At 49.3% G+C, this 24,434-nt stretch overlaps 8 protein-coding genes across 8 annotated transcripts; 4 read left to right on the top strand and 4 right to left on the bottom strand.

Moving 5' to 3' along the window:
* Positions 1-288: 288 nt before the first annotated feature.
* Positions 289-3,001, bottom strand: NUO78 (NADH dehydrogenase (ubiquinone) 78K chain precursor, 5-prime end). The gene is made up of 6 exons (XM_018272570.2): positions 2,780-3,001; positions 2,697-2,720; positions 2,595-2,646; positions 2,528-2,542; positions 576-2,477; positions 289-508 (listed from the first exon to the last, which is right to left on the bottom strand). Exons 1-6 carry the CDS (start codon positions 2,904-2,906, stop codon positions 391-393), a joined length of 2,238 nt encoding a protein of 745 aa, XP_018132060.2. The 5' UTR covers positions 2,907-3,001; the 3' UTR covers positions 289-390.
* Positions 3,002-3,791: 790 nt separating this feature from the next.
* On the bottom strand, positions 3,792-6,774 carry GPD1_1 (glycerol-3-phosphate dehydrogenase). Its single transcript, XM_018272569.2, has 4 exons — positions 6,725-6,774; positions 6,343-6,471; positions 5,593-6,277; positions 3,792-5,535 (listed from the first exon to the last, which is right to left on the bottom strand). The coding sequence occupies exons 2-4, from the start codon at positions 6,469-6,471 to the stop codon at positions 5,330-5,332; spliced, it is 1,020 nt and encodes a 339-aa protein (XP_018132057.1). The 5' UTR covers positions 6,725-6,774; the 3' UTR covers positions 3,792-5,329.
* A 1,791-nt stretch (positions 6,775-8,565) lies between these two features.
* On the top strand, positions 8,566-9,770 carry COX5A (cox5a, subunit VA of cytochrome c oxidase). Its single transcript, XM_018272568.2, has 3 exons — positions 8,566-9,060; positions 9,200-9,393; positions 9,476-9,770. The coding sequence occupies exons 1-3, from the start codon at positions 8,832-8,834 to the stop codon at positions 9,563-9,565; spliced, it is 513 nt and encodes a 170-aa protein (XP_018132058.1). The 5' UTR covers positions 8,566-8,831; the 3' UTR covers positions 9,566-9,770.
* Positions 9,771-11,913: 2,143 nt separating this feature from the next.
* Positions 11,914-14,358, bottom strand: VE01_03069 (uncharacterized protein). Its single transcript, XM_018272567.2, has 2 exons — positions 13,569-14,358; positions 11,914-13,505 (listed from the first exon to the last, which is right to left on the bottom strand). The coding sequence occupies exons 1-2, from the start codon at positions 14,023-14,025 to the stop codon at positions 12,052-12,054; spliced, it is 1,911 nt and encodes a 636-aa protein (XP_018132170.1). The 5' UTR covers positions 14,026-14,358; the 3' UTR covers positions 11,914-12,051.
* A 54-nt stretch (positions 14,359-14,412) lies between these two features.
* Positions 14,413-17,514, top strand: GLC3 (alpha-1,4-glucan branching enzyme). Its single transcript, XM_059463503.1, has 8 exons — positions 14,413-14,971; positions 15,023-15,147; positions 15,199-15,298; positions 15,354-15,466; positions 15,523-16,214; positions 16,262-16,597; positions 16,646-17,276; positions 17,337-17,514. Exons 1-8 carry the CDS (start codon positions 14,899-14,901, stop codon positions 17,361-17,363), a joined length of 2,097 nt encoding a protein of 698 aa, XP_059319853.1. The 5' UTR covers positions 14,413-14,898; the 3' UTR covers positions 17,364-17,514.
* Positions 17,515-17,883: 369 nt separating this feature from the next.
* Positions 17,884-19,978, top strand: ATP2 (atp2, beta subunit of the F1 sector of mitochondrial F1F0 ATP synthase). Its single transcript, XM_018272565.2, has 6 exons — positions 17,884-17,962; positions 18,047-18,207; positions 18,315-18,400; positions 18,461-18,503; positions 18,560-19,629; positions 19,683-19,978. Exons 1-6 carry the CDS (start codon positions 17,952-17,954, stop codon positions 19,860-19,862), a joined length of 1,551 nt encoding a protein of 516 aa, XP_018132166.1. The 5' UTR covers positions 17,884-17,951; the 3' UTR covers positions 19,863-19,978.
* Positions 19,979-20,892: 914 nt separating this feature from the next.
* VE01_10761 (uncharacterized protein) lies at positions 20,893-21,932 on the bottom strand. The gene is made up of 4 exons (XM_059464213.1): positions 21,720-21,932; positions 21,552-21,654; positions 21,418-21,453; positions 20,893-21,334 (listed from the first exon to the last, which is right to left on the bottom strand). Exons 1-4 carry the CDS (start codon positions 21,776-21,778, stop codon positions 21,188-21,190), a joined length of 345 nt encoding a protein of 114 aa, XP_059320196.1. The 5' UTR covers positions 21,779-21,932; the 3' UTR covers positions 20,893-21,187.
* Positions 21,933-22,145: 213 nt separating this feature from the next.
* On the top strand, positions 22,146-23,513 carry VE01_03066 (uncharacterized protein). The gene has a single exon (XM_018272564.2). The coding sequence runs from the start codon at positions 22,633-22,635 to the stop codon at positions 23,353-23,355; it is 723 nt and encodes a 240-aa protein (XP_018132165.2). The 5' UTR covers positions 22,146-22,632; the 3' UTR covers positions 23,356-23,513.
* The last annotated feature ends 921 nt before the right edge of the window (positions 23,514-24,434 follow it).

The following is a 24,434-nucleotide window of genomic DNA, read 5'->3' as shown; positions in this document are numbered from 1 at the left end:
GGACGGATGGCAGCGGTGAGGGTGCAGCGGCGGGGGCATTGTCGGTGAGAAAGGGGTGTTGGAATGAGGAGTCGGGAACTTCGCCACGATGAGTTCATGAGGTGTCTCATGATGCTCTCCCAGTGGTAGGATCGTTTGCCGCCATCCCTACATTCACTATGATGAAGTTTGCGAGTGTGGACGATGTGTGGAGTGGCTCCGGCGGGCTTAGTTTGGCTGCGCCTGCCGTCGTTCTCGATGAGGATCGGCTGGGATGAATATCACATTTATAAACAACACAGCGGCATTACTTTTAACTTCTGTATTTCTTACTTCTACGATCCCATATATACAGCCAACACCCAAATGCGCAGAGAGACAGATAAAAGGATTATACAACACCCCCGTGCCTTAAGCCTGGGCCTCCCCGTACGTGATCTGCGGCGGTGGCTGCTCGCCTGCCGCCATGAAGTTGGTGTTTGGGTTCCCCGTCTCCTTCGCCGCCGAGCAGCGTGCCATCGTTGGAGAGCTATGAACGGCGTTAGTTGCTATACTTTCATAATAGTGTGTTGTGGATGGGGGGGGAGGAAACATACCTTCTTGAAATAACATCTGTGAAATAAAAGTTGTCAATGACCTTCTTCAGCGGCTCGTTCGTCGCCTTGCTTCCCTTGTTCTGGTCCACCAACTGTACCTTGCTCAGCTTACCCATCGACACCGGTTCAACGACATCGTAGCTCGCAAGCGCGGGGCTGATCTCCACCATGCGGTCGCGGAGAGCGGCGACATCATCGTAAGGAAGCGGTGCGCCGAGGAACTCGGACGCAGCACGGAGGATCTTCCAGTCAGTGCGCGAGGCACCGGGTAACGAGGTAGCAGCGCGAGTCATCTGGACGCGACCCTCAGTGTTGACGTACGTGCCAGACTTCTCGGTGTAAGCTGCACCAGGCAGGACAACATCGGCGAGCTGGGCGCCCTTGTCACCGTGATGGCCCTGGTAGACGACGAAGGCATCCTTGGGGATGTCGGCGGCGTTGATCTCGTCAGCGCCGAGTAGCCAGACGAACTTGGGCTTGGTGTTGCCGACCTCTGCGGAGGGGGTGGTGAAGCCAACCTCGAAGGCGCCGGCACGGGATGCGGCGCGCTGGAGGACGTTGTAGCCGTTCCACTCCTCGGTGAGGAAGTTGGCGTTCTTCTCGACGAAGGTGCCGACGGTCTCGTAGATGGCCTTGGCATCAGCGTGGTCAGTCACACCGGATCCAACGATGACCATTGGGTTCTTGGCAGCCTGGAGCTTCTTTCCGAATGGTCCGGCAAGGGCCTTCTTCAGGGCAGCGGCGTCCGCACCGAGGTGCTCGAACTCGAAAGTGGACTCGAAGGACTCGCCAACAACGGCGACCTCGAGGTCGGAGCGAAGCCATTGCTTGCGGATGCGGGCGTTAAGAACCGCAGCCTCGTGACGGGGGTTGCATCCGATGATCAAGATGGCGTCAGCATCCTCGATACCCCAGATCTTGGAGTTGAAGAGGTAGTTGGAACGGACATCAACACCGTGAGCAATTGGCTGGGATCCGTTTGGCTGGTCGAGGGCCAGGTTGTCAGAGCCAAGCTTGTTGGCAAGGTCCTTAGCCGCAACCATGGACTCGACCTCAGTCAGCTCACCAGCAATGAACTTGAACTCGTTGCCCTTTGGCGCAAAGTCACGGTATGCAGCGCCGATCTCAGTCAGTGCCTGCTCCCAGGTAGCTGGTACAAACTTGTCTCCATTGCGGATAAGGGGGGTTGTAAGACGCTGGGTCTTGAGACCATCGCACGCGAATCTAGTCTTGTCATCAATCCACTCCTCGTTGACATCATCGTTGAGTCTTGGGAGAATTCTCATGACCTCCAGTCCGCGAGAATCGACGCGAATGTTGGATCCGAGACCGTTAAGGACATCAATGGACTCAGTGTGCTTCAGCTCCCAAGGCCTAGCGCGGAAAGCGTATGGCTTGGAGGTAAGGGCACCAACTGGGCACAGGTCGATAATGTTTCCAGACAGCTCGGAATCCAAGTTCTTCTCAAGGTATGTGCCAATCTGCATGTCGTTTCCACGTCCGGTAGATCCAAGCTCGGGAGCACCGGCAATATCGTTGGCAAATCGAATACATCTCGTGCAGTGAATGCAACGGTTCATCGAAGTCTTGATTAAAGGACCAATGTTCTTGTCCTCGGTGGCACGCTTGCCGCCAATCTCGTGGAATCGTCCGCGGTCTGAACCGTAACGCATCGACTGGTCCTGGAGATCGCACTCACCGGCCTGATCGCAGACCGGGCAGTCGAGGGGGTGGTTTGCCAGGAGAAACTCCATAACACCCTCGCGAGCCTTGTGTGTAAGAGGCGAGTTGGTCTTGACGACCATACCGGCCTGGACTGGCCATGCGCAGGATGCTACAGGCTTTGGTGCCTTTTCGACCTCAACCAAGCACATACGACAATTTCCCGCGATCATAAGTTTTCTATCTCGATTAGGGTCGTGAATTCGATATCGTTTCTAGGTAGGACTTACTCATGATAACAGTATCTATAAGGAGTCAGCAAAGATCAATTTGTGTATCAATTGGCGGATTACATACCTTGGAACGACGCTCCCTGCCTTCTCGCAAGCTTGAATTAATGCCGAGCCAGCTGTTAAAATCGTCAGTTTGGTCCCAATCCCCCCACAACACATCACATACCCTCAATTGAGATCTTCTTGCCATCTGTAGAGCAAAATTAGTACAATCCCACACAACGTATCGCATAACCCAATGCCCCGTACCTATAGTAAGTTCGACCTCCGCTTGTCTCCGTCCCGACGTCGAGAAAGTCCTGGCGGCATTGACGCTCTGCGCGCCCCTCCGAAGGGCCGACCTGGTGATCGTTTGCCGCAGCATCGTGCCTTTCATCAACTACCAAAGGAAACGGAAAGAGGCAGTGCTGTACAGCGGCGTGCGTTGTGTATTCACCTCTATTGGGAGTCGGCTGCGGTAGTCAAGCTCACTGCCAAACGCTGTGATATTGGGATTTAGCGCGTATTATTACTAAACTGTCTTGTGTCCTGTGTGATTGGCTGCGGGGCCTCGGTTGCGGATTAATGATATTCCGTAACGACGATATGATGCAAAATTATTATGGGAAGGGAACCTTTCTTCTTCTTTCTTCTTTACTCATTCAGAGCCTATTATTGTCGAGTAGCTGGTGCAAACTCTTCCGTTTCGACGGGAGTGATTGTAAGGTCTGGCTTCTCGCTATCATGTGCTCGAGAGCACGAATTCGAAGGCGCTGTAATGGATACGATTGAGAGCCTCTGTTTACATGCTTGATGATTTATGTTTCTTACCGACAGCTGCTACATTTCACCTCTTCCCTTTATTTTAGCATCATACATGATGAATGGACACCCTTTACGGACATTATAACATGAGATACAGGTGAAACATGCCTCCAGGCCAGCGGAGTGACTTGTCCCCAGACGACTACGATTACTGAAACCGCCTTTTTCGACTCCATCTTCATCTTTCCTATCATCTTTCTCTTTCTCTTCTTCTTCCCCTTTTCCCTTCCCCCTTTCTCCCCTCCCCAAGATTTCAAATGATGAACAAATTGGTCCGTGTTACTGAGGGGCCTCAAGAACCCCATTATGGCGATACACCAGCACTTCGTGCACTTCTGATTGAAATCACTTCTCCCCCATCTAGTGATGGGGTGAGTATTCCATGAACTCCACCACGTATGATGTGCTGAGGATTATACTATGCCTTGTGACTACAATCGAAATATATATAATTCTTCAACATTTTGTAGCAAGACGAGTGTATATCTACCACTGCACCCGCCCAATGGTATAAACAAACAAGGCTTGGTTTGAAACATTTAATGAAGGGCCTTACACGACATTGTTTGATGAACGGCCCAGTCCCACCACTGGGTAGAGCTTCCAACTCTTGATACTACACTCCATTCCATGTTCGTGATTATATTTTGTTGGCAAGAACACTTGGTCGGTGAGAAGACCGCATTGACAAGAAGACCGCATCGGTGAGAAGAAATCGCGAGAGTCGTCGTGGCCATACAGCGGACCAGGAATGGGCGTCCGTTACCACTCATTGTATCCAGGCCACTTGATTTAACAATGAAACGCTTGTTCTCTTCGTAACTTCGTAGTCTTGGGGTTGATATCTAAGACTGTGAGACTCTTCTTGCCTTCTAGCTATCATACATAGTCCGATCCCTGTGAGAAAATCGAAGGTGGAGAATGTCGAGCAAGGAATGCTCGACAATATATAAGCTGTATATATCACAATTTGTTTCCTCATCATTCCTACCTGTCAGAAGACCGGGGCTCAAGTCTGGGGCGAAGGTCTTCCCTATCGTAAAACTACACACTCAAGGCCACCAACCTCGTCCAGCACCCCTATTATTAAGCTCGACTTCCCATTACTTTTTTTATTGCTTAGCTGGCAAGACATGAATAAGATAGGAATCCGCATAGAATGGCAGTTACAAGATGACGAATGGGTATCTCGATGGCTGCAGCCCGCAAAGAGGCCGTTCAGGATGCTAGCAAGAGAGAAGGTGACACCAGGCCATCCACCGGTGACAGCACCAACGGTGGCAACAACCACGACAGCAAGAAACCCCCACCGACAACAGCTTCCGCACCAACAAGAAACCGCATACCAGCCCAGCTGCAGCAGAAAGGCGTGACGGGAAAATGTCAGTATGAGCTGTATTCAACAAACCCACGCGCAGATAACGGAAAGATATGGCCTGCGTTTTTGAAGTATTGAACATGAATCGAGTATCAAGCGAGCCTTTTATACTGGATTTGGAGAGGCTGCGTTGGTGGGGTCTTGGGGTTTCTTCGGCGGTGTTGAGATGGTGTTAAGAGGGAGAGATGTAAGAAGGCTGATAATGTATTTGAGAGTAATAGAAGGACATGGAATATGTCCCCTTCACAACAAAATATGGACATAAATTCACACGTAAATAGCAAAGACAAATCAGGCGAGAACATGTATAATTTATCTAGCCTCTCAAAGACAACGAACAAGCTCACGATAAGGCACAAAGCACATCGATCTACGCATCCTCATTGCTCGAGCCCAAAAAAATATTCTCTAAATCTCAGCAATCATCATTCCCTCGCATCGCTTTTTTGTCCGACAAGTTTCATTCGTTTTATATTTTCATCTCGACGAAGCGCTCATAGCCGTCCCTTGACCAGGTCCCCCCTGCGAAGAAAACACACAAATATCAGACTCTGGAGAAACAGCAGGGAGGAGGAGGCGCGACGTCAGCGACGCGGGGTGGAAGTGAGAAGAAGGTCCTACTGGGCAGCGCCGTCGACCTTGGCAATGTATGCGAGCAGGTCGAGCACACGGCGGGAGTAGCCCCACTCGTTGTCGTACCACGAGACGAGCTTGACGAAGTTGTCGTTGAGGGAGATACCAGCCTTGGCATCGAAGATGGAAGAGGCGTTGTGGCCGTTCATGTCGGAGGAGACAACCTCGTCCTCGGTGTAGGCGAGTATGCCTGGGGGATGTTAGTCTGGGCAGAAATTTGGGGGATGGGGGTGGGGGGTGGATATACCCTTCATGGTGGTCTCGGAGGCCTTCTTGATGACGGCCTTGATCTCCTCGTAGTTGGCGCTCTTCTCGATGCGGACGGTAAGATCGACAACGGAGACGTTGGCGGTTGGGACACGCATGGACATGCCGGTAAGCTTGCCGTTCAGGACGGGGATAACCTTTCCGACGGCCTTAGCGGCACCGGTGGAGGATGGGATGATGTTCTGGGCCGCAGTGCGGCCTCCACGCCAGTCCTTGGCGGATGGGCCGTCAACGGTCTTCTGGGTGGCGGTGTAGGAGTGGATGGTGGTCATGAGGCCCTCAATGATGGTGAAGTTGTCGTTGATGACCTTGGCGAGAGGTGCCAGGCAGTTGGTGGTGCACGAGGCGTTGGAGATGACGTTGAGGTCGGACTTGTAGGTCTCCTCGTTGACACCCATGACGAACATGGGGGCATCTGCGGATGGGGCAGAGATGACAACCTTCTTGGCGCCACCCTTCAAGTGAGCGGAGGCCTTCTCGGTGGTGGTGAAAACACCGGTGGACTCGACGACGTAGTAGGCACCAGTCTCGGACCATGGGATGGCGGCTGGGTCCCTCTCGGTGTAGAAACGGACGGTCTTGCCGTTGACGATCAGGTCCTTACCATCGACCTTGATGTCACCCTTGAACTGGCCGTGGGTGGTATCATACTTGAGCATGTATGCCTGGAAGCAGCGGAATTAGTCAGATATTCTTGTTTATTGTGTTTGTGGGTAGTGTAGTGTCTTACGGCGTAGGTGGGCTCAATGAAGGGGTCGTTGACAGCGACGACATCGATGTTGTCAAGCTCGACGGCATTGCGGAAGACAATGCGTCCAATGCGACCGAAGCCGTTGATTCCGACCTTTGTGGGAGCCATCTTGATGAAAATGTCAGTTATTGGTGTTCCAGGCTACAAATAATGGATAGAGAGAGTTTGAAGTGGTTTTGGAGTTGATGTTATTCTCAAACTGTTGAGAAATCCCAGCTAGATAGAAGGCTGATGTCACGAATGAGGGGTACAAAAGCTTCGATGGAGCACTTGCTCAGCTTTGCAGCTCAGCGTGTAATTCCAAGCCTGTGTACAAGCACACTCGGCAAGGCTGATGCTCATGATGATGAAGAGTACTCACATTGTTATTATGGGTGAATTTGTTTGTGAGGATGATAAACAAGTGATTGATGTTTGATCGAAGAAAAAGAGAGAGGATGGAGGGGCAGTTGAGGTTGGGCGGGAAGAAAATAGCCGATCATCCCACGTCCTATCCTCGTCGAGCTATGTACCTTGTAGTAGTGTATGTACTGCATGTATACTTAGGGCCGATACTGGGCGAGGGAAAGGAGGGGAGGGGGGGATGAATCATAGTAATTGTTGGAAGGAGGCGTTGCATCTCTCTCTTACCCGTACAAATCAACAAATCATACCAAATCAATAAGCAAATAAGACGATTAATGCACTTGATACAACTGAAATAAAGGTCTCACTGATAAATATAATATAATTCTGGTCCAATCAGCCATTTGAGATATGTCTAGCCATGACTACTTGCATTGATATTATCATTGATTTGTACTACATTTTTTATATTTCTTTGCCGCCCACCGCCCACCGCCCATGGTCTTTCTCAGCCTCGCCCTGAGTCGTCGACAATTAGATCGTCGAGTCCCCTTACTTCTCCGCATTCCCCGGTACTGGTCCCGTCATCAAGGGGTCTCGTTCCCTCGATATGCCTCTTTTCTACCCGTTTCCACTGCGCCTTGAGGGATATTGGGCGACATTGGCCGTCCTTGGCCCGTCATACTCGAGGAAAGCACCGGAGCTTCGGCAACAGACGTGCCCTTGGCCCCGGATTGTTTTCGCAGAGCTGCTCTAACTGGGCTATAAGCGGTTGATCGCGAGGTTATTCGTCTATTACTCTTGGAACGACAAAAATCGAGCGCATACTTAGGTAAATATTACATTTTTGAGGAGTATCACCAGATGCATTTTGACACACACACCACCTCACACCACCACACACACCACACACACACATTTCTTGGCTCTAGACGCCGGTGTCGGTGAGGGATCGGTGGGATCGGTGAGTGATAAGGCTCAGGCGGCCCTTCTTCCCTGCGTTTGCGAACTATTATAAAGCTAAGAGGCGGACTTGCTAAAGTGCCGTAATCTGTTGCCACTCCACGTACTCCACGGCCGCAATCAGTCCCAATCGGTCCCAATCAGTCCCAGTCAAAACCCACCGTGTCCAATATGTTGTGGGCCAATTGCAGCCATGGAATTGAAGTCGTTGCCTCTCAACCGCGCTCGATTGACTTTTGCTTATTGCTCATGTATTGCTCATGGGGCTTTTTTGCTCAGAGCTCATAAGCTCGTCAACAGCTCTTATCCGCCGCCGCTCTGTGGCACTGCAAAGCTGTTACTGTAAGCAAGTGTAAGTAGTGTAAAGTAGCTACAAGTAGCGGCGGATAAGAGCTGTTTTAAGTCGTTTAGCACGAGTAATTTGTTATGGGACTGACAAAAAAGAGGCTGGTTGCGCCATGGTCGCCATGGTCAGTGCTGCCAAGAGTAAAAATTTGAAAACAGCTCTACACGTGACATATTTTTACGTATCCACGTGATATTGAGTGATTTTTGTACGATCACGTGATATGTTCACCACAAAAGCTGAATGGAAGAGAAATAGCTGTAGAGACAGTTCCTACAATCTCACACAATGTAAGAAACCATAGTCTCAAGCTCCAATGGCATTTCCAACACCATTTTTACATATCCACGTGATATTGAGTTATTTACATGTAATCACGTGATATATACACCATATAGCTTGAGATGAAGGGAAATGCCTATAGAAACAGTTCCCACAAGCTCATATAATGTTGGAAATCATATTCTCAAGCTCCAATGGCATCTCCAACACCATTTCCAACTCGCTTCCTCCCAAACCACGTGCTTCGCCGACCTTCACAAGTAATTCATGATGTATGTAAAATCCTCGCGTCCCCATTGGCCAATCCCATCCATCCGCTTACTACTCTGCCGACCACCCGCTCCGTAACATTTACCTGTTCTCCCTCGCTTAACCTCCCTCCTCCTACGAAATTTAATGCGGCTCTCACCAAACCTCTAGCTCCAATCTCGAACCTCAGACCTCCTCCCAGCTGTCACTCACCAAAGACATCCAACCTCACCGACCCTCACTCTCTTTCACATCCTCCCACCACACTCACACCACCGTCACAATGCTCCGCACTCCCATCACCCGCGCCGTCGGCGCCGCTGCGCGCTCGTCCGTCATCGCCCGCCCCGTCCAGTCCCGCGCCGCCCACGCCATCTCCAACCCAACCCTCGCCAACATCGAGCGTCGCTGGGAGCAGATGCCACCGCAGGAGCAGGCCGATGTCTGGATGGCCCTGCGCGATCGCATGAAGACCAATTGGGCTGAGCTGACCCTGCAGGAGAAGAAGGCCGGTAGGTTTCCCTTTCTCCGGTGGAACGGGCCGAGGTGATGATGTTGCTGGGCCATTGCGTTTGAGAACTTAGATGAGGTCGTGTGAGGGTATGGGGATATATGTAGGAGTATGTTGCTGACGTGTTATGTGTTGAATAGCTTACTGGATTGCCTTCGGTGCCCACGGTCCCCGTGCCGTCGCGCCCCCAGGAGAGGGATGGAAGGTCCTCGGATACACACTCGCCGGTATTGTCGTCTCCTTCGGTCTCTTCGCCGGTGTCCGCAGCTTCGCCAGAGGCCCACCAGCCACCATGACCAAGGAGTACCAGGAGGCATCGAACGAGTACCTTCTCGTATGTTCCCACCCTCACTTCCCCAAAATCACCACCTTGCCTAAAAAAAGAGAACCCTCACTAACATCCCATCCTCCCACAGGCCCAGAACTCCGACCCCATCAGCGGTCTCTCCTCGGAAGGCTACAAGGGCCCCGGAATGGTCCAGTCCCCACCGGCCGCGAAGCAGTAAAGCATCTCTCTGCCCGGCTACGACGAATAATAGACTCTTGTACTGTACAACCTCGAACCCGATTCTCGGCGCACACACGGCCGTTATCCGCGTTTGCCGCGCATTTTCACTTGTTCCCGCGGTTTTTCTTTTGTTGATGGTGAGCGGCGGAAGGGGCCGGGAGAGTCGGCTTGGATTTGTACAAAGATGGTTTTGAGAGGGGAAGTAGAAATTTTTGGGAGGGGAGGGGAGAGAAAAGGGAGGGGATGGGGGGAGCGGGTTTTTTTGTGCATAGAAATGGAAGGTTGTTTTTGTTGCACCTGTGTATCTCATCTCAAATATGCGTCTACAATTGTCTGTGTCTGCGTGACTGGTTGTGTGCTTAGAACGTACGGATAAACGCTAGGGAAGGACCTGAACCGGAGCGTTCGAACGATGCTTTCATTCGGAGCGGTTCAGAATGAGGCAAGTCTTTTATAGAATATGCTTCCTAGCTCTGTTGCAGATTCCAGCGCCGGCGAGTTGCCGACCATATATTATGGAAGGGTGTCGAGAGGACGACGCCGAAGCGACCACCAGCGAATTTGAACGTCTACTCTGTATCAGGAGGTCGACAGCAAGCTCTCTACTTGTCAATAGACAAGATGGGACTCGGTTAACATTAAAGGGTTGATGCCAGTAGTTCGGTGACCAGTGACAGCATCCAGAAGGTGAGAATATTACACCGGCGGCAAAAGCATCGGAGAGGTGAGAAGATGGCAGCAACAGCAACAGCATTGGCCGTCGACAAGAATTCGCGTTAACGGTGACAGCAGACAATTCACGGACTCCCGCTTCACCGGGCGTGGAGCACAGATGGATCGTTTGAAGCATATTGCAAAGCATATGGTGCGCATAATCAGGGTAGTGTACGTCTTTCCAAGGCCCATTGAGTCCACAAGGAGCCCCGATGCCCAGGATGGCACTATAAGTAAAGTGCCAAAAGGGCATTATTATGATACACAGATTTTATGCGGTTGCTCGATTCAACAGTCGGACAAGATTTGTTCGATTTGATTCTCACAACAGGACCGATTCACAGATTTTATGCGGTTGCTCCTCGATCCAACAGCCAGACAAGATTTGTTCGATTTGATTCTCACAACAGGACCGATTCACAGGAGCGTATACGGCTCAGATATAAATACAAGCTATAATAGTCATGCAAGTCTAAACGCAATATGCAACAGCGAACGCCTAATAGCGGGACTGAGGTGGAAGGACCAGGGGCCAATTAAGATACCGCCCGTTATAACACCGAATACCATTACCAGATCATCGTCATAGATGTAGGCCTGCCAGCCCCTGAAAACCAATTACTGTTTCGACAACAGAATATGAGAGGCGAGAATATTGCAACGACAGGACCTGAGAGGTGAGAAGCTGACACCAGCGGCAACAGCATTAGCCGTCAACAACAAGAATTCGAGTCAATGGTGACAGCAACAATATTAAAGAGGTGAGAAGATGCCACGGCAGTAACAGCTTTAGGCAATGACAAGAATTCGGATTGACGGTAACAGCAACAACATATGACGCATCCATAAGGGGTCCCCCACACCGAGGATGGCATTGAAGGAAAGCTGCCAAAAAGTTAAGATTCTTGACTTCAGTCGGTATCGTCCTAAATTCTTGGATGATTATTCAGACTACCCTGTTGATTTGGTAATTAAGGGGGTTGGTGTCATTACGCCATATACTGCCCAAATCGCTTGTGCTTTGAACGACAGCGTTAGTGATGTTATTGCTGCACATCAATCAGAGCTAGGCAGAGGCATCTTAAAGGGTCGAACACATGTGCCCCTATCTATCCGGCTTAATGACTAGCACCTACGCCGACCCTTCGGGGACCAATGAGGGCTTTAGCAACAACATTCAAGAGGAGAGAATATATTGGAACGACAGCATTCAAGGGGTGAAATATATTGGAACGACACCAACAGTTTCAGGCGGTGACAAGAATTCGGTTTAACGGTGACAGCAGGCAACTCATGTATAGCTCGTCGCCTTAGCTATGATGAGGTAGAGGTCTGGAATAATTTCATGGCAGCCCTCCTCCACTGATTGCATACCGGCCCTGTTGGTGCTACGATCATCATTGACTTCCATGATTTCGATATATATATGAGAGCGGTGAAAGTCATGGCTTGAGCCGGCCCTGTGAGGCTCCATGCCGGCTCGAGATCGATTGGCTTGCCTCGGATCAAGGTCGGCGTCAAGGACCGGCCCCAATCGTATCGGCTGCTATTCCGGCTTTGAAAGGTGAGATTCGTGTCATATCACTATCACAAGAGCCACCGATGGTAGCCGCCCTTGCTAATAATAAATTTGTATTCTTCAAAACCTCGCGGCTAACCTAGATATATACCATACGCCCACGCCTCCTACCCCATCCAGGAAAACGCCCAATAACCATGCAACGCCATTGTAGGCCCATCAAACCTCCCAGACACCCCTCCAAAGCCTCCTCACATCCCACTCCCAGCACTCTCCCTCAACGCCTCAAAACTCACACTCGAGTCCTCCCGCCCCTTCTCCCTCTTCTCCTTATCCGCCCACTCCTTCTCCTCCATCTCCCACGCCCTCACAAACTCCCCCCCTTTCCCACGGCTCCAATACCCAACCCTCCCCTCCCTCCTCGCCGCCCTCGCATCAACAAGCACATACCGTACCGAGCTCCCAGGGACCTCGTACATCGCTTCTCCAAGTAGCATCTCGACCGCGGTACGCAATCCGCGTGCTCCAGTGCCGAGCTCAAGACCCGTCTGCGCGATGGCGTATAAAGCGGCAGTGGTAAACCGCAGCTCAGTGCCGAAAGTGGCGAACATGGCGGTGTACTGCGCTGTGATGGCGTCGCGGGGTTCGGTGAGGATGCTGACGAGGTTGGGGAGTGAGAGCGGTGCGAGAGCGACGGTAACCGGAATGCGGCCTAGGAATTCGGGGATGAGGCCGAAGGTTTGGAGGTCCTGAGGAGTGGCGAGGTCGAGGGGATTGTAGGTTTGCTCGGGGACTGTTGTGGCTGTGGCGTCGGTGGTGGCGGATGTGGCAGTGGGGATGTCAGTGTAGAAGGGGAGGTTCTTGAAGTAGGTGCGTGCGTCTTCTGAGTTCATCGTCATCTGATGTGGCGACGTGGGGGTGTTCCGGACAGACGCCCCAAAACCGAGCGAGCCTTTGGAGAGACGGTTCATGATCATCTTTTGGAGGCCAACAAAGGCACCGGTAAAGATGAACAGAATATTGTCGGTGTTGATGGTGTAGCTTTCCGGCTTCTGGCCGTTGCCTGTTGGCTGCGCTGAATTGGCAGTGAAATTGACGTTCGCTGGACTCCCGCCAGGAGCGCGATTACTCTTCTGATCATGCTTTGCGGTTATAGTGAGAGTTGTGCCTTCGACGATTTTTAGCAACGCTTGTTGTACACCCTCGCCACCGACATCCCGCCCGTTCATTGATCGAGAGACGGCCAGCTTGTCCACCTCGTCCAGACATATTATACCATGTTCTGCTCGAGCAACATCGTAATCTGCAGCCGCAAGGAGCCTCTGCACGCAAACGTCCGCATCTTCGCCTATATAACCAGCTTGCGTAAAGGGTGTGCAGTCGGACATGCTGAAGGGGACTTCGAGGGCCCGAGCCAGAGTCTTCAATATGTGAGTCTTTCCCACGCCTGTGGGTCCAATAACCATGACGTTCGATTTCTCAATCGTAATTCCGGGGCGGTCGGCAAGGGGATCGTGGAGAGGAGGAGGTTCATTTCGTATGGGTTCGTTCCGTGTGAATTCGCTTCGTATGGATTCATTTCGTATAAATTCGTTTCGGAAGGGTTCATTCCTTAGAGAAGAAATTCGGCGTGCTACTTTAGGGACAGGCTCCTCTTCCGGTGTTGGGCTGAACTTTATGGTTCTCTTCGCAGGAAGAAATATATCTTATAAGAGCAGCTTTGTTAGTATATTTACAATAGTGTTCCACAAATAGAAACATAACTTACCATCAGAATGGTAGACTTCGTGTTCCCGAACACTCCTCTTCCTAGCCTCACGATCCAGCCTGAATTGCTCCTCCTCCTCTTGCCTCTGAAGCTCGTGCACTCGCTGATAATGGTTGTACACGGCTACGGATAGCATCTTTTTTGCCCTCTCTTGCCCAATAACATATTTATCCAGGTGTTCCTTCAATCGTCGAGGTGTGATTCGAGGTGCCCCATGGCTGGATGCTTGGCCCAACGGGCCTCTCGTAGGTCCGACAGGCTCATAGACGCCAGTGAACGGTTGCCCTTGAAGGTCGTTCCTATCGAAGGGGGGTTTTGATGCTTTCTTAGATGTTGAGAATGCCGCTCTCAGTGGTTGTTTGGTTGTTGAGCGCTTGAGATTGGAGAGGGCGATGTATGATATCCGGACCTGGGTTCCGGCGGTGAAGCTGAGATCCCCCAAGATGACTGGAGGCATTTTGGGCTAAGGCGAGAATAATATCACATAACGAAGCTTCACAGAAGCAAAGCCCTCTTCCCCGCAAGCTCCGAATATAATTCAATGGCTCTGAAATCGAAGTTGAGTCACTATGCCGAGCGATGTTTACCCCAATGGCCGGCGCGGGGACGGTGGACCACACAAGGTGACAGGTCGCGATACTAAGCGAGGGCGGCGGCGGACTGACGGCTCCGTATCAGTGGAGGCGACTATGGGATCCGCTGTCTGATGGGGAGTCTTGTATTTCATAGCCGCAGCATTTATTATAATAGTGAAAAATAATAAAGCTGCTGCCGTATAATATAAAGAGATCTATAAGTTAGATAGAGCCAACAGATGCATACAACCAGCAACAGCAGCCAAATCCCTTAAATCACGTGTTGGCAATTATCGTTATCAACAGATGTCCAGATATAGATTCCTGGTGGGGTGGACAGGGATGGACGTCATTATTGATTGACTTGCCTCCCCAACAGTCCAGCCACGAATAGAGATTTCACCATTTAAGCCGTAGACAGTAAGACAAACTCTTCTCTGAAGTCTCTAGAAGTACAAAAAGTATTCCTGATACCTATGAATAGCGTGAGAGTAGGAAATCTCAAGTATTTTGTAAATATCTTGACTTAGACGCCCTGCTGCAGTCACTGTGTAGCGCGAGTACTTGAGTAGGTTTCCGTGGACACCAGCACCACACCCTTGGACGCGCCGCAGTCGAATGTCCAGGTTGTTACTGTCACCCCTCTCTCCAGATTCAGAACCTACACAGTCACTTCTCTCGAAAGAAAATCTCTTTCTAGGCGGATTCAATCTCAATAATCTTCGTTTTCAACCTCTAATACTACAATCGTGAGCATGGAGAAAGTCGACCAAGCTTCCGTGAACTCAATCATGAGTGCACAACCTGCCGGGCCTCCTGATGGGACGGGTGAGCTTCCACACTTGCTGAACGATAACACAAGAGCTAACTTCTACGCAGGAGTTATCAAACTCGACCCATGGCTCTCCCCATTCAAAGAGGCCTTGAAACAGCGCTTCAGCAAAGCTCAAGACTGGATCTCGGCCATCAACGAGTCCGAAGGAGGTCTCGAACAGTTCAGCAGAGTCAGAGCTCTCCCACCCTCCTCATTTCGAACATAAACTCATTATTATCAGGGATTTGAGAAGTTTGGATTCAATGTCGACGCAAACAACAACATAGTATACAGGGAATGGGCCCCCAATGCAACGGAGGCATTCCTTATTGGTGATTTTAGTCAGACCCCTCACCTCGTGTGAGCGTACACTGCAGCCGGCTAATACGGTAGTAGATGACTGGAACAGGGAAGAAATGCCCATGAAGAAAGATGCATACGGTGTCTGGGAGATTACAGTTCCAGCCAAGGATGGGAAGCCTGCGATTCCGCATAACTCGAAGGTCAAGGTAAGACCATGTTGCCTCGCTTTTAATAAAGTATTCTAACCAAGCATGACCGGTAGATCTCACTTGTCCTTCCCTCTGGTGAGAAGGTTGATCGAATTCCGGCATGGATCAAATACGTCACTCAAGACCTTTCGATATCGCCTGTTTACGAAGCCCGATTCTGGAACCCCCCTGAGTCCGAGCGATACGTTTTCAAGCACCCGAGACCGAAGAAGCCACAAAGTGTGAGAGTGTATGAGGCACATGTTGGAATATCCTCTCCAGAATTGAGAGTGTCGACCTACAAGGAGTTCACGAAGAACATGCTGCCCAGGATCAAGCATCTGGGATACAATGTCATCCAACTGATGGCAATCATGGAGCATGCTTACTACGCCAGCTTCGGATACCAAGTCAACAGCTTCTTCGCAGCTAGCAGCAGATATGGTACCCCCGAGGATCTCAAGGAGCTTATTGATACCGCACACGGATTGGGGATCGTCGTTCTACTCGATGTCGTTCACAGCCACGCATCCAAGAATGTTCTCGACGGCCTGAACGAGCTTGATGGCTCTGATCACCTATACTTCCACAGTGGCGCAAAGGGCAGACACGAGCTGTGGGACAGCAGGCTGTTCAACTATGCCAGCCATGAAGTTTTGCGCTTCCTCCTCAGTAACCTTCGCTTCTGGATGGACGAATATAACTTCGATGGGTTCCGATTTGACGGTGTTACCAGCATGATCTATAGTCATCACGGTATTGGAACGTAAGTTACTATATACCCTACCGCACTACACAAACTAACAAATTCAGGGGATTCTCTGGTGGTTACCACGAGTACTTCGGACCAGGTGTAGATGAGGATGGTCTTGTTTATCTCATGATTGCCAACGAGATGTTGCATAACCTGTACCCGGAGTGCATAACAATCGCAGAAGATGTGTCTGGCATGCCCGCGCTTTGTCTTTCACTATCTCTAGGTGGCATTGGGTTCGACTATCGACTGGCGATGGCAATTCCAGATATGTGGATCAAGATTCTCAAAGAAAAGAAGGATATCGATTGGGACATGGCGAATATTTGCTTCACTTTGACCAACCGTCGACATGGAGAGAAGACAATCGCATATGCCGAGAGTCACGACCAAGCGTAAGTCCCTCTTATCACTACTTAGGACACTTTCTTACAAAGACATAGACTGGTGGGAGATAAATCCCTCATGATGCATCTGTGTGATGCGGAGCTTTATACCAACATGTCAACCTTGACTGAGCTGACTCCGACAATCGAGCGTGGGATGGCGTTGCACAAGATGATTCGCCTCATAACACACAGTTTGGGCGGCGAGGGCTACTTGAACTTCGAGGGGAATGAGTTTGGCCATCCAGAGTGGCTCGACTTCCCACGAGAAGGAAACGACAACAGCTTCTGGTATGCCAGGCGTCAACTCAATCTCACGGAAGACAAGCTCCTCAGGTATGGATTCTTAAACGAGTTCGACGCCAGGATGCAGCACACCGAGGAGAAGTACGGATGGCTTCATTCCGAGCAAGCATACATCAGTCTGAAGAACGAAGATGACAAGGTCATCGTCTTCGAGAGGGCTGGCCTGTTGTTCATCTTTAACTTCCACCCAGAGAAGAGCTACGTAGATTATCGTGTCGGTGTCCAGAAGGCCGGTACCTACAAAGTAGTGTTGAACACCGACTCCACGGATCTCGGTGGCTTCGAGAGGATCGATGCCGGCAGCCGTTTCTTTACCACGCCATTCGAGTGGAATGACCGCAAGAATTTCACCCAGGTGTATATCCCAACACGAACTGCCATTGTAAGTATTTTTTTTATTTTTCCGAATAATATTTTTATGCAGAAAACTAATGCATTGCAGGTTCTCGCGCTGGAAGAGACACTTTAGGCCTCTAATTTTAAATTCGCTACCTTTCGTATTGTAATTAGAATTTTTCATTTTTTTGTGAGCGAGCTTGGAAAAATATTTAGTGTTAGCTACAACATTCAGCGATCTTAGTTCGTTCATGGAAAATTATAAAAGGGATATCTGTCTCCTGAATGTTGTTTTTGTACAGCCGAGATAATTAATGTCCTTCGTCCCGGAGGCCCGTGAGACAAAATCCGTTTTCTCCTATTAATCCGACTCAACCGGGACATCCCGACATCACGTGAATTTGCAAAATGAACAGATATCTGTCCTCGGGCTGTATGAATTAAAATTTATCTCTAAAGACTTCATTCAGCAATATGAGATATAAAAAAAGCATCCGATCTGTATAATTCAACGATAGGTATGGGATAATCTCCGAGATGAGAGGCCGAAGCGGCTGTTGTTGACATACTCCGTAGGGACTTAGTCTGCCAAGATATTTTAAGCGAGCCAGAGAGTCGATTTCCGACTTTCACGACAGAACTCATCTCCTACCTCAAGACCGTCTCCCATTACCTCCATCTCCCCATCCACATATTACATCGCTCTTTACCATCTGTCAAGATGTTCAAGAGGTGCGTCTTACCCCATTGAAGCTCTATTTAACCCCCTAGGACTCCCCGTTGGATCAATTGAGCTGACTCGGCTTTCGGCTATAGCGGACTTCTCAAAGCTGTCCGCCCATCGGTGGCAGCAGCATCGCGCAATGCCCTTCGCCCAGCTGCTCGCACTGGCCTGAAGGCCACTGCTGCACGCTTTGCCAGCACTGACGCGTCGTCCCACGGCAAGATTCATCAGGTCATTGGTGCCGTTGTTGATGGTAAGCTAAAACTCTGATGGGGAACGCCGAGAAGCTTCAAAAGACATCAATCCATCTCAATTGATGACTTCTCGATCAATAAAACACTTGCTAATGGTTTCCCGTAGTCAAGTTCGACACCGACAAGCTTCCCCCGATTCTCAACGCTCTGGAGACCCAGAATGGTGACCAGAGACTCGTCCTCGAGGTCGCTGTACGTCCACCCGACAATCCATCGAAAACATCAAAATACAATTGCTGACATTAAGGATAGCAACATTTGGGAGAGAACGTTGTCCGTTGTATTGCTATGGATGGTAAGCTACAATTGATTTTTTTCGACCAATTTCAACAAAACGCTAACATCTGATAGGTACCGAGGGTCTCGTCCGCGGTCACCGTGCAACCGATACCGGCAACCCCATCATGGTTCCAGTCGGTCCCGAGACTCTTGGTCGCATCATGAACGTCACTGGTGACCCCATTGACGAGCGTGGCCCGATCAAGACCGCCAAGCGTTCTTCCATCCACGCTGACGCTCCCCCTTTCACCGAGCAGTCCACTAGCGCCGAGGTCCTTGTTACTGGTATCAAGGTCGTCGATCTCCTCGCTCCCTACGCTCGTGGAGGAAAGATTGGTCTCTTCGGAGGTGCCGGTGTCGGAAAGACTGTCTTCATTCAGGAGCTGATTAACAACATCGCCAAGGCCCACGGTGGTTACTCCGTCTTCACTGGTGTCGGAGAGCGTACCCGTGAGGGTAACGATCTGTACCACGAGATGCAGGAGACCAAGGTCATCAACCTTGAGGGAGAGTCCAAGGTCGCCCTGGTCTTCGGTCAGATGAACGAGCCCCCGGGAGCCCGTGCCCGTGTCGCCCTTACCGGTCTCACTGTCGCTGAGTACTTCCGTGATGTTGAGGGACAGGATGTGCTTCTCTTCATTGACAACATTTTCCGCTTCACCCAGGCCGGTTCCGAGGTGTCTGCCCTCCTTGGTCGTATCCCATCTGCCGTCGGTTACCAGCCAACCCTCGCCGTCGACATGGGTCTTATGCAAGAGCGTATTACCACCACCACCAAGGGTTCCATTACCTCCGTCCAGGCCGTCTACGTGCCTGCTGATGATTTGACTGATCCCGCTCCTGCCTCCACCTTCGCCCATTTGGATTCCACCACTGTGCTGTCCCGTGGTATCTCTGAGCTTGGTATCTACCCTGCCGTCGATCCCCTTGACTCCAAGTCCCGTATGTTGGATCCCCGTGTCATCGGACAGGACCACTACGACACCGCCACCAAGGTCCAGCAGATGCTCCAGGAGTACAAGTCCCTCCAGGACATCATCGCCATTCTCGGAATGGACGAGCTGTCTGAGGCTGACAAGCTTACCGTCGAGCGTGCCCGCAAGGTCCAGCGTTTCCTGTCTCAACCCTTCGCTGTCGCTGAGGTATGTTATCCCCAGTAACCATTTTCACGTAACAATTACTAATTCCTTCACAGGTTTTCACCGGTATCCAGGGTACCCTCGTCGACCTCCCCAAGACCATCGATTCGTTCAAGCGCATCATGGCTGGTGAGGGTGACAACCTTCCCGAGAACGCTTTCTACATGGTGGGAGACTTTGAGTCTGCGCGCGCCAAGGGAGAGAAGATTTTGGCTGATCTTGAGAAGTCCGACTAAAGAGTTAATTGGGAACGGAGTGGCGATGGTAGTATAGCACTTAGTGTACAGTAGATTTCAATCAAATGCTCATACTATAGAAAAAATTTGGTATTTTTAAATTTGTTTCTTCGGAATCTTTATTCAACCGCTGCAAACTCTGAGTGACTTGAACGGTTTTTTGGCGTCGGGAGCAGGGAGTCGTCTGAAACCATGTCTAATATATTTTTGTGGATATTCATCTACGACAGAGACTTATTTTGTCCATCTACGAAATAACGTCTCAAATGGCCCATTCGTCCCACCGGAACCCATGGATGGGACAATGGAGAACAGTCACGTTGAGGCTAGAAATGGATCATAAATCCTGTTATGGATTTAAGCGTCTACAGCAACTATGGATGGGGCTTTGGATAACAGTCACATTGAGGCTAGAAACAGATCATGAATCCTGTTATGGGTTTAGGCGTTTATAACAACTGTAGATAGGACTACGGATAACAGTCATCGTAAGGTAAGAAACGGCTTATAGATACTATTATAAGCAAAACGGAAGTGAAGCAAACAGAGTGATATGAACTTGAAGCAGGCAGAATGAGAATGATGTAGTAAGGAGAGGATGAGCCATAGGACGGACATCTTATTACCAGACCCTGTCCCCTTCTGTCTTCTGTATTATATACTAAAAAAGGGAATAATGTTGTGCTGCACCAGACCCTCCACCTTTCTTTACGCATGTCGTCTCTACTATCGTCTCAATATTCCGTTAACTACTATAACATATAACTAATGTATTAGAGGTAAGAATCCCGTCAGCTCTGTTATACACAAGCTTGTAATCTACTTGCTTATTAATCTCAATTGTGCCAATAGGTATAGCGTGAAATATGAGCCCCTTGCTGCCTTTAGAGTGATCTTAGGTTGAGCCGAGTGGTGAGCAGGGTGAGTGGGTATAAGGCGACACAATGTTTTTGTGTTAATTTTGTGTTAGTCTCGGGTCGATATTGTAATTGTACAAGAGTGTGGCTGTTTTAGCTTACATACTTTGTTTAGGTGCCTTGCTCCTGTAATCTATGCGCTATAAATCTAAGTCATGTAAGCTAAGCCCCCTAAAAAGTATAGAGGTGCTATATCAAACTACAAGAAGCTAACGTAGGTGATTACTATATTATGAAGTTTATATGATTTAGAGATTTAGAGAAGGAACCAGATCTCCTAAACCCATATACCCTACAGCTGCCCTCTTCTTATGTGAGACGTGACATAGTATTGACTTAAGCAACATATAGGGGTCTTTGTGAGGATCTATTGCTACAGAGGCTTTCTCTCGTGGCTCATAACTGCGGTTAGCACGAACCCCTAACCGCCTGGGTGTTGGCGTAGCATTTGTTATCGCTGCCATCTGCACACTGGAAGCCCGATTGCGCGACAGCCCTACAGGCTTCTTCCCACTGATCACCCATAATGTTATCATCTGGTGTCACTTGGGTGCACTGTAAAAGGCGGATATGTAAGCAAAGAGGAAAGTAAAAGGAAGTCGGGACTGGAATGAGGATAAGATAGAAGATATACATACTCGCCCAGAAGGGGTTTCATAGGCAACGTTGCCGTTCTAGAATTCCTTAGTGTTAGCACAGTTATAGAGGCTATTAGAGGAGTTGACAAAGGCCAATGGCTAAAGATGGTAGAAAGGGGGGCAAGTTGACATACGCCGAAGGCTGCTTCAGCGTACTTGGTACAGGCCAAGGTTGTTATTCTCCAGTTGTAGGAGTCGCCGTTGTGGCATGTGCAGCTACTATGTCGATCGGCCATGCTAATAAGCTATACATTAGTCCATTTTGTAGTGGAGGTGATATGTAGTAACAAGGATAGTCATACCTAGAAGAGACGAATAGAGCCATGGCGAATAGGCTGGTGATGTTGGTTGAGAACTGCATGTTTGGATTGGAGCAACGAATGTAGGTAGCGAGTGACAGAAGAGATAGACTTCAAAAGTGAATGAGATGTCACGAGTTAGTGATAACCTAAGGCAAACTTCTTGGGGGGAGGCTCTACGAGCATATATAGTTCCTAGCGAGTCGCAAGTCTACATCTCCGCCTAGCACATACATCGCGATAACCTTAAATAGGACAATAGGGACTGCTCATGCGTGTTGCATTAACTGCAAGACAATATCATAATTAGTACGTCCGAATCCGGTTATAGATCGACCGGCTGCGCCTCTGTGTTTGAGTTGCCGGACCGAGATAGGATGTTACTAGACCGACTTAATCTTAACTATACGACATTATATGCGATATTTACATAAACTACCTTTCACCCATTGATGTTAATAGAGTCATTATTAATTACACTACCCTGCTAACCTTAAACGCGGGGTGTGCATTAACGCCAACTTATTAGAAGATGGACATAGCCACGATCGATCGGTCCAACTCCACCTATATCAGCCACTTTATTGCTCATGCGGCTCGGATAGGCACAAGGGGCAACGTCTGTGAAACAAGCCCTCGACTTCACTTAGATTATGCAACGGATCCACTACCACATACCTTCTCTGTACAGAACGGGAGACGGGACTTCACCATGATAGCTCTAGAGGTTATGGATACGGGCCAAAAGATTGGAGTATAAGACGACGACCATGGACGACGACTTTGACATCACCAAGCCCCAACCACATTCGCTCACTCCTAAACTCCGTCACTCGTTTCTTGGCGTTCGCTCCAAAACCACCTCTAAAGCATTTTAAGGCTCTGAATCTAGATATTACATACCCCGTCTATTAACATGCTCCTCACACAATATATTATCCTCACCTTCATGTCCCTTGGACTCGTCCAGGCATCTCCCACGGCTCCTCATGATAGTCCGCAACGCCTGTCTTTCGACGATGTTGTTCTGCTCGGCAATGATGGAAGCAGCAAAGTCCTTAAGGAGTCCGAGTACAATAAGCTAGCCGCCCGCAGTAACGTTACGCCCAACACCTTGGCCCCCCAGATGCGCCAAGTTCTTAACCGCCGGGGCTGCGAACAGAGCACTGAGATCGAGGTTATCTCGGACACCCAGTTCACCAACTCCGATGTAGCCATGTCTCCCGTCGTCAACTCAGCGGGCTCTGACAGTGACTCATTGGCTGTCTCACGAGGCTATAGCATCGCAAATAGCGTCACTGTTACCGCAGGCGCTGACATCACCCTCGTGAAGGATATCCTAGGCCTTAGTTTCTCTATCGCATATGCGCAGACCTGGACGACAACAGACACTCAAACTTTTACATTTTCCGTGCCCGATAACCAATATGGTCTCATTGTCAGTCAACCACTAGTCCGCCGTATTTTGGGCCAGACTATAAGCGGTTGTACTGACAACCCCACTCGCACCGACTTCACAGCGGACAGCTACAGCAGCAAGGCATTTGGAGGCCTAGACTGGGTGACTGGCATTATCCGCCTATGCAACAGTACTACTTACCCAGTGTCGTTCTGCAGTGGTGAAGGTGAACATTATTAAGATTTTAGGGAGGGGAACAAGAAGGTAGTTACGGGATGGAAGTAGAGTGTAAGGCACTACTATATATGTTTCGGACCACTCACAGATAGATCGAGTTCGCGAATGGTCTAGGTCACTTGCGAATAAGCGACACACATAGGAGTAGCATATATAGTAGGAATATAATTAATTTACTAGTATAATTCCCCGTGTACATATGAAGGATAACTGGACTCTGTACCGCTCATGCAGATACTGATAATCGTCTGAGCACCAAATATAGACCATTAATATTTCCAGATCTTTCTAAGTAACTAAGTACTTGTCCTGCGTGTTCAAGCTTAAACTAAGTTTATTCTTTAAAGTCCTGCTAATGAACTGCAGCGTCTGTTAGTAAACTTGTGCTAAGAGGGGTGTAGGGAGCATACAGAGGAGACATCATTAACGAGCTCTAGGTCTAACCTTAAATTTGTAATATGCCTCTAATAACCTACAAATCTAAACTAGAGTGTAGTAATACTATTAATGGTTAGGAGCTTGTTAATTCAGCTATATTGTGATTAAGTGTAATATTCTATAAAGTTGTTATATACTACTACATTATATTATAGTAATTTGTCCACTTATAGCCCCTTTATAGCAAGAAACCTATTTTAATATCTCTTAGGATTTTAAGGCAGTATGAGTAATATTACTTATTATAGTAATTATAAAATTTAAATATTCCTTTAATTATGGCATTCCTAAGTGCCTTAGATATATAACGATTTTCGTTTTAAGGAAACGTAAAAACATAGGATAGGTTAGGGATATATACTATATGACACACACGTAATTATTCCCTTTCCTACACAAAAATTTGTTGGTATAAGAGACACAGGCTGCTCATAGGGAACGGTAGACGACCCCTGGTATGCAGGTTCTCATGCGGAAACGGCAACGGATGCCATCATATGTCGATCTTTGAGCAGATTGTCATTGTTTATGGCTTTGCGGATCGTAGCTGCGAAATTACTGCTGTTGCTAGTGTTGTTCTCGTCGATAGACCTTCTTGCTGTCGAACCTTGTCGCTGCGCCTCTTCTCACTACTGCTCCTTCTC

Source organism: Pseudogymnoascus verrucosus, assembly GCF_001662655.1.
Source record: "Pseudogymnoascus verrucosus strain UAMH 10579 unplaced genomic scaffold scaffold_12, whole genome shotgun sequence".
NCBI classification, from domain to species: Eukaryota; Fungi; Ascomycota; class Leotiomycetes; order Thelebolales; family Thelebolaceae; genus Pseudogymnoascus; species Pseudogymnoascus verrucosus.
This window is presented reverse-complemented; position numbering and strand designations above follow the sequence as displayed.

Coding starts and splice junctions, on each gene's coding strand:
- NUO78 (XM_018272570.2), bottom strand. CDS start 2,906: ATGAAAGGCACGATGCTGCGGCAAACGATCACCAGGTCGGCCCTTCGG. Junction 2,721..2,779: donor GGAGGTCGAACTTACTATAG/GTACGGGGCATT, acceptor TTTGCTCTACAG/ATGGCAAGAAGATCTCAATT. Junction 509..575: donor ACAGATGTTATTTCAAGAAG/GTATGTTTCCTC, acceptor CGCCGTTCATAG/CTCTCCAACGATGGCACGCT.
- GPD1_1 (XM_018272569.2), bottom strand. CDS start 6,471: ATGGCTCCCACAAAGGTCGGAATCAACGGCTTCGGTCGCATTGGACGC. Junction 6,278..6,342: donor TCATTGAGCCCACCTACGCC/GTAAGACACTAC, acceptor CGCTGCTTCCAG/GCATACATGCTCAAGTATGA. Junction 5,536..5,592: donor CTCCGAGACCACCATGAAGG/GTATATCCACCC, acceptor AACATCCCCCAG/GCATACTCGCCTACACCGAG.
- COX5A (XM_018272568.2), top strand. CDS start 8,832: ATGCTCCGCACTCCCATCACCCGCGCCGTCGGCGCCGCTGCGCGCTCG. Junction 9,061..9,199: donor CCTGCAGGAGAAGAAGGCCG/GTAGGTTTCCCT, acceptor TGTGTTGAATAG/CTTACTGGATTGCCTTCGGT. Junction 9,394..9,475: donor CATCGAACGAGTACCTTCTC/GTATGTTCCCAC, acceptor ATCCTCCCACAG/GCCCAGAACTCCGACCCCAT.
- VE01_03069 (XM_018272567.2), bottom strand. CDS start 14,025: ATGCCTCCAGTCATCTTGGGGGATCTCAGCTTCACCGCCGGAACCCAG. Junction 13,506..13,568: donor CGAAGTCTACCATTCTGATG/GTAAGTTATGTT, acceptor TGCTCTTATAAG/ATATATTTCTTCCTGCGAAG.
- GLC3 (XM_059463503.1), top strand. CDS start 14,899: ATGGAGAAAGTCGACCAAGCTTCCGTGAACTCAATCATGAGTGCACAA. Junction 15,148..15,198: donor GTCTCGAACAGTTCAGCAGA/GTCAGAGCTCTC, acceptor CATTATTATCAG/GGATTTGAGAAGTTTGGATT. Junction 15,467..15,522: donor CGCATAACTCGAAGGTCAAG/GTAAGACCATGT, acceptor CATGACCGGTAG/ATCTCACTTGTCCTTCCCTC.
- ATP2 (XM_018272565.2), top strand. Junction 18,401..18,460: donor GACTCGTCCTCGAGGTCGCT/GTACGTCCACCC, acceptor CATTAAGGATAG/CAACATTTGGGAGAGAACGT. Junction 18,504..18,559: donor CCGTTGTATTGCTATGGATG/GTAAGCTACAAT, acceptor AACATCTGATAG/GTACCGAGGGTCTCGTCCGC.
- VE01_10761 (XM_059464213.1), bottom strand. CDS start 21,778: ATGCAGTTCTCAACCAACATCACCAGCCTATTCGCCATGGCTCTATTC. Junction 21,655..21,719: donor GCTCTATTCGTCTCTTCTAG/GTATGACTATCC, acceptor ATAGCTTATTAG/CATGGCCGATCGACATAGTA. Junction 21,454..21,551: donor ACGCTGAAGCAGCCTTCGGC/GTATGTCAACTT, acceptor AAGGAATTCTAG/AACGGCAACGTTGCCTATGA.
- VE01_03066 (XM_018272564.2), top strand. CDS start 22,633: ATGCTCCTCACACAATATATTATCCTCACCTTCATGTCCCTTGGACTC.